Raw genomic sequence first — 6,863 nt, 5'->3', positions numbered from 1 at the left:
CTCACGCGAACGCCTAAGTGACCAGAACGACTGGTGTGAAGCCGTGATCTGACTCTGTGGAGCCTGGGACTGGTTTCAGCGAGAGCCTCTGTACTGCTCTGTAGTCTCTACTAGGACATGGACGAAAAGGGACGCAGCCGGGAGAGCGACTGCCCCAGGTGGGGGCTGGGGGGACGTAAGGGAAGAATAATGATTATCTGGCTGTGTTTTTGTTTAAAAAAAAAAAACTGGTGTAAATCTCCATAGACTTCCTATCCTCGCTCCCTTCACCCACCCACGCGCTCCCAAGATGCAATAAGCAAATAAAAAGACTAATAACGCTGTACTGCAGGTCGACTCAGGAGCTGGAGATGCGTCTTGGTGGGAGGTGGTGGGTGGGAGTAGGGGGGTTTAGGGAATGGATCTGAACATTGACCAGCCCAGAGACTCTAAGCAGCCTCAAAAGCAAAGGGAAAGTGGGGGAACAAGCACACATTACCAACAGAGCTGCCAGAAATGAGCAGTTAAGTCATACCCCCTACCCCCTCCAAAAGAGCTTCAGCTCCTTAGTCCTGGACGAAGAAGGTATGTATGCACACCGCCCAAACTCTCTCTCCCTTTTCCTTCCAAGGCCCAGCTCCCCCTGATTTACAGACCTGGGCCTCCCTCTTTACTGCTAGGTTGGCAGGTTCACCAAACCCTGGGAACTTTTCAGACCATCGCAGTTCTGAACTCTGCACAATTCTCTCTCACACACAAGTATTTATCTCTTCTAAAGAGGAGGAAACTGGGGCCAAGGATTTGGGAGAAGACCCTGGCACCTTGCAGGGAGCTAAGAGGGGGAGACGACCTGCCTCTGGAGGCACCTGGGTTATTAACTCCACTGAGAACCTGTTCACTTCCTCCCACAATACAATCACTGAGTCTTGGTGGGGGAGACTCCAGAGAGTTCTCCTTCCTTCCTTTCCTTAGTCCCACCCGCCTCGCCTGGTCTAGCCTCCGTGTTTCCATGACAACTCCAAAGGAGCCCAAACTGGGGGCTTGAATGCCGGGGTGAGAGGAGGAGAGAGGTGGTCCGAGAGCAGAGAGAGACCGAGTGGGAAACATCTGAAGCGCTCCCCCTCCCTCGCCTCGGTCCCTTTAAGTTCCCCCCCTCCCCGCTCTCCCTCCGCCCGCCCCCCCGCCCCCCCCCCCCCCGCCGCTGCCTTCATCTCTCCATCTCTGCGCTGCTGCCGGCTGCGCCATCCAGCACCCAGACTCCAGCACCGGCCAAGGACCCCCACTCCGGCTGCAGGGACCCTGTCCCAGCGAGACCGCAGGCATGTCATCCGAAAAGTCAGGTAAAAACAATAACAAAACCTCCCACCCCCTCCACTGTCTCCAGACTCTCCGTCCCCCTTGCCCCAACCCCCTCCCTTACCCCTCCTCAGCTGTGGTTCTATTTCATTCCCCTTCTCTCCAGCTCTCAACACTCCCCCAGTCCCCCTCCTCTTTCTGTCTCCCCCTTTCTCTTCCTTTCCTCTTTCCAGTGGCAGCCTCTGCCCCTTGCCAACAACATGGTCAGGGGGGTAGGTTGAGAGGGTGAAGGAGGTACAGCCAGGTTTTGCAGGGATGGCATCATTGGGAGTGACAGATGGACAATCACTGGCTGGCATGGAGACATCCTGTGAGGAAATATGGAGACATGACCAGATGGGGGTTGTCAAGGGAGCAAAATCCAGAGGGCTCTTCTTAATCTGCCCTAAAAGAGGTCCCGAGATTCTCACAGAGGCTGGGGCACTCCTCCCCCCACTGAAGGAACAGCAGAGTGGAACACATGTCATCCCACATGTGTTTATACAACTGTTGAATTGAGCACATATTAACACAGGGTTGCATGTCTACGCATACGCACACACAGGACTAGCTCGGATAGGCCAGCCCAAAGGCAGCTATAGCAAAGGAGAGGGGACTGGGTCTGCAGGTGAGAGCTGGGTGCGTGGTGATGAAAAAGACAGAAAAGAAGCAGACCAGAGTTGTGACCTCAAAACTAGATTGGAAGGAAGAAGGAGGGGGGCAGATGGCCTAGATACAGCCCCTCTCTTGCCCCTCAAATTAGAGATGGTTTCTCACCCGTCTCTCTCTGTGTGTCTCTCCCATTATCTTTCTCCATCCCTGACCGGCTGTGTTTCCCCTTACCCCCTCCTCAACTCATCACTGTGTCATCTTTCCTCTTATACTCTCCTCCACTCACCTCCCCCAGGACTCCCAGACTCAGTCCCTCACACTTCTCCGCCGCCCTACAATGCCCCTCAGCCTCCAGCCGAACCCCCAGCCCCACCGCCACAGGCAGCCCCTTCCTCACACCATCACCACCACCACCACTACCATCAGTCTGGCACCGCCACCCTCCCGCGCTTAGGGGCAGGGGGCCTGGCCTCTTCCGCGGCCACCGCTCAGCGCGGTCCCTCCTCCTCCGCCACGCTGCCGAGGCCCCCCCACCACGCCCCTCCCGGCCCTGCTGCCGGGGCACCCCCACCCGGCTGCGCTACCTTGCCCCGCATGCCACCCGACCCTTACCTGCAGGAGACTCGCTTCGAGGGCCCACTTCCCCCGCCGCCGCCCGCTGCCGCCGCCCCGCCCCCGCCAGCGCCAGCCCAGACTGCCCAGGCCCCTGGCTTCGTGGTGCCCACGCACGCGGGGACTGTGGGCACGCTGCCGCTGGGGGGCTACGTAGCGCCCGGATACCCCCTGCAGCTGCAGCCTTGCACTGCTTACGTGCCGGTCTACCCGGTGGGCACGGTGAGTGCCGGGCAGACAGGGGCATGGGAAAGAGGGGGACGCGATACAGGACTTGAAATTGGGGATACGCTGGGGGCTGGTAGGATAGAGGAACAAGGGCAGGGAACAGGTAGTGTTCCCGGGACAAGCCCTAGAAAGAAGGGAGCCTGAGACAGGAAGGACTAGGGAGAGACCCGGGAGTAGGAGTCTACTGGTGCCCAGAGTCAGGGCCTGGGAGGGGGATCGGAGCCTAGAGGTTCAGAGGAGGTCTGAAAGTAGGAAACCGCCTGGCGGGAGACAGGGGGAATGGAAGCTGGGAACCAAGAGGGATGTGGGAGAAGCCTGGGACTAAGGGGGTAGGGGAGGCCTGGTAGGTGTCTGGAGGGAAGAAAGAAGGTCTGACCTGAGGCCAGGACAGCCCCAGTGGGACCATACCTTGCGGGAGAGAATGTAGAAAGCCCAAGAATATGGTGGTTAATGAAGCAAGGAAGGGAGGAGAGGGGCTTAGGTGGAATTTATGGGTGTCCTGGAAGGGTAATGGGTGCATTATTTTGAGAAGCCATAGGTAAAAATTGTGCTTTTAAAGCCACTCTGCCAGCCGCCCAACGCTGGTAGGCTGGGAGAGGGTCAGAGTGATGCCCCTTCCTCCCAAATTTCCTTCCACAGCCATATGCAGGCGGGACCCCGGGGGGGACAGGAGTGACCTCCACTCTCCCCCCGCCGCCCCAGGGCCCAGGGCTGGCCCTACTGGAGCCGAGGCGCCCGCCACACGACTACATGCCCATCGCGGTGCTGACCACCATCTGTTGCTTCTGGCCTACTGGCATCATTGCCATCTTCAAGGCCGTGCAGGTAGGGGGCAGGGGCATACTCGGTTTGGGGGCGGGGACTGGGAGTTCTGGGCGTTCTGGGGACCATCTTAGAGAAAGGCTGAGGCGTTCGAACGAGGCCGCAGCTCTTTGACCTCCTTCCCCCACCCCTCCTCCGTAGGTGCGCACGGCCTTGGCCCGCGGAGACATGGTGTCGGCCGAGATCGCTTCACGCGAGGCCCGGAACTTCTCCTTCATCTCCCTGGCCGTGGGCATCGCGGCCATGGTGCTCTGTACCATCCTCACCGTAGTCATCATCATCGCCGCGCAGCACCACGAGAACTACTGGGATCCCTAAAAACGCCCCTGGTCCGGCCCCACTCTGCGCCCCTCGATCTCCCAGGCTCTTTCTGCAGTCATACCGCGGACCCAATGGGCGCCCTGCACACCCGTTTCTGGGGCCGTCAGACTTGGATACATCGTAAACTCCGCCTCCACGGAACGTCTCGCCTTGCGAGCAAGCTCGGAATCCAGTTCCTCAGGAACCCCTCCAAAACCCACACCCCCAGGGACGCCGCTTTCCGGGATCCCGGCCAAACGCCGGACCCTCAGTCGCTCCAGGCCCCCTCACCCTCAAAGTGTAGCGCCCCCAACCGAGCAACCTCGGTTTGGTCCCTAAAACCCCGCCTCCTCTATAAGCGCCGCCCCAGCTCTGACAAAACCCCGCCTCCAGGTCGGCAGGCTCCGCCTTCTTTTCTTCTCCGCGGGGTGATTCAGTCCAGTGATTGGGTTTGTGGCTCCAGGCCTCGCCCACAGACGGACAGACCCCTCCCTTTCTTCCGGCAAAAGGACCGAGCCCTGGGGTAGTAAGGCCCCCACACTCCTGTTTTTTGCAAGTACATTTTTGTCCCTCCTCCACCCAGGTATCTCCCTATTTTCTTGCTAATCCCAGAACCTTTCCTTTTGCTTTTTTTAAGGACATTTGGGAAGTTCCTGGTGTAGGACCCTTCTCCCTGGGATAAGAAACCTGCCTGTAAACGCTCTGTAAATACTCCCTTCCACCCATCCCAGCCCCTGCGCAGCCGGGCAGAAGGGAATCCAGGCTATGGACCTCCCAAGTCCCCGCTCCCCGCTCCCCTCGGCGGCCCCGCCTTGTTCTGATCTGTGTGTGAGTGTGTGTGAACTTCTGAAAGACAATATTAAAGAGACTTAGTTGATTTATCGCCCGCAATTCCAAAGACTGCGGCCCCGCAAAGACCCTCCCCACTTTTGATTCCCCCTTTCACTTCCCTTCATCTCCTCTTCCAAGGAAAAAAAAGAAAACCCGACAGAGACGAACGTGAGGGACACAGATTCCCAGATCGCCAGAGAGACACGTGAATATGGGGGACGGAGGGGAGCTCCCTGGGCATCCACCAAGGAAGACCTTGGGGTCCATTCTCAGTGAGGCTTTATTTTCTCAGTGAGGCTTTATTTCCCCAGTACCCCTTTTCCATTCCCTACTATCCCCAGAACTCCAGGAAGACAAGAGAACAGAGAGGGCAGACCATGGTGAAGAAGCTGGTCAAGGATAGAGTGATGGGGGCCAAGAAGAGATGCCAGCTGCCCATAGCTGTTCCTGACTGTGGGCTGGAGGGTGGCAGATAACTTGGATTAGAGCCCCACATGCTGGACTGTAGGGGGTATAGGAAAGGCAAAGAGAGCAGATTGCTGTGGGAACCCAGGGAGGAGGTCAATGGCCTCTCAAGTCTCCCTGGGACTAGTTGCCCTCTCCTATCCTGAGGTCAACCAATAGGCCTCTTTTCTGAGGGGAGTGGTGATTAGGGGGTGCTGCCAGCAGTGGGCTTGGGTCTTTGGTTGTACACCCACAGGACAGGGTCCTAACCTAATTTATGCATTTATGCAACATGCAGACTCCATGCTGGATGCTGGTGAGACATCCACCCAGACAGCAGGTGTGACCCCTGACCTCATGGAGCTTACAATCTAGAAGGGAAGCCATGCACTGAGATAGGAAATGTGATAGGAGATGTGGGAGGAGGGTGGGGTGAGGTGTGAATATCATGGGTTCGCCCTTGGATGTTTCGCATTTAATGTGCCTACCTTACCAAACTTCTTGAAAAACAGAATTCACGGCTGGGCACGGTGGCTAACACCTGTAATTCCAGCACTTTGGGAGGCCAAGGCAGGTGGATCACTTGAGGTCAGGAGTTCGGGACCAGCCTGGCCAACATGGTGAAATCCCATCTGTACTAAAAATAATAAATTAGCCGGGCATGGTGACGGGCGCCTGCAGTCCCAGCTACTTGGAAGGCTGAGGCAGGAGAATCGCTTGAACTTGGGAGGCGGAGGTTGCAGTGAGCCAAGATCAAGTCATTGCACTCCAGCCTGGGCAACAAGAGCGAAACTCCATCTCAAAAAAAAGGGGCGGGGGGGTGCGGAATATTGCTATCAGAGATATGTCTGTATCTGTCTTTTTTTCATACCCACTATTTCTTGACTTATTGGAATATGCATCCACACCCTATTCTCCTGAAACCTCCCTCTCAAATGGCAACCAATTACCCAGATCCCAAATCAATGGCATTTTCACAGTATTCTGCCTCTCTAAGCCCTCCCATGTTTGTCCCTTGACCCTGAATTCCCCACATACCCAGGTTCAAGAACGTATTACCTCCCTTCCCCCCACACACACACAGACCTCTAACCATTCCGCCTCTGCCTTCCCTCCTTGCTTTTTCTCCTCCCTTCCCCTAAGTGTCCATCTCTGATTTTTTTTCCTTCTCTGAGACTTTCCTTTGAAAAGCTCATTCACTCAACTCAGCTAATCAAATGCTTTTCCAACCTGTATTTTACATGCAGACGTTTTTTCCAGTGCCTGCAGATCATAGCCACATGGAAGATGCTTGCTGGTCCTCTAAAATCAACACATTCCAAAACAAACTGATGAAATGCCACAGAAAACCTGCTTCCCTGTCTCTGTGAATAGACCATTTTCCCAATCACTCTTCCTTATCTGGAAATTTGCCGCCTCCTCCCTCTCCCTCCTGCCTTATTTTTGGTGTGCTCTCAAGCCTAGTCAGTTCTGCCACCACAATGTCTTTTGAATCTGTAATTTTTCCCCAGCCCTTGCTGGAAAAATTACCTCATTAGGATTATTGCATCAGCTTTCCCAACAGGTCTCCCTACTTCCTACCTCTCCCTACCTCAAGTCTCCCTCCACACTATTGTCAGATCAGCCTCCCTAAACACACTTTCATAACTCCACTGCTCAAAAGTCCTTCAAGGTTCCCTATTGCCTACTCAATTATTTAC

At 55.9% G+C, this 6,863-nt stretch overlaps 1 protein-coding gene across 1 annotated transcript; it reads left to right on the top strand.

Annotated features, from left to right (window-relative positions):
• Nucleotides 1–18: 18 nt before the first annotated feature.
• PRRT1 (proline rich transmembrane protein 1) lies at nt 19–4,770 on the top strand. Its single transcript, XM_008955140.5, has 5 exons — nt 19–158; nt 952–1,319; nt 2,222–2,760; nt 3,406–3,591; nt 3,730–4,770. Exons 2-5 carry the CDS (start codon nt 1,301–1,303, stop codon nt 3,904–3,906), a joined length of 921 nt encoding a protein of 306 aa, XP_008953388.2. The 5' UTR covers nt 19–158; nt 952–1,300; the 3' UTR covers nt 3,907–4,770.
• Nucleotides 4,771–6,863: the final 2,093 nt, after the last annotated feature.

Source organism: Pan paniscus, chromosome 5, assembly GCF_029289425.2.
Source record: "Pan paniscus chromosome 5, NHGRI_mPanPan1-v2.0_pri, whole genome shotgun sequence".
Lineage (NCBI taxonomy): Eukaryota > Metazoa > Chordata > Mammalia > Primates > Hominidae > Pan > Pan paniscus.
This window is presented reverse-complemented; position numbering and strand designations above follow the sequence as displayed.

Bases quoted from the DNA above. Each gene is read 5' to 3' on its own strand.
- PRRT1 (XM_008955140.5), top strand. The intron at 2,761-3,405 runs GTGAGTGCCGGG...TTCCTTCCACAG, and splicing joins CGGTCTACCCGGTGGGCACG to CCATATGCAGGCGGGACCCC. The intron at 3,592-3,729 runs GTAGGGGGCAGG...CCTCCTCCGTAG, and splicing joins CCATCTTCAAGGCCGTGCAG to GTGCGCACGGCCTTGGCCCG.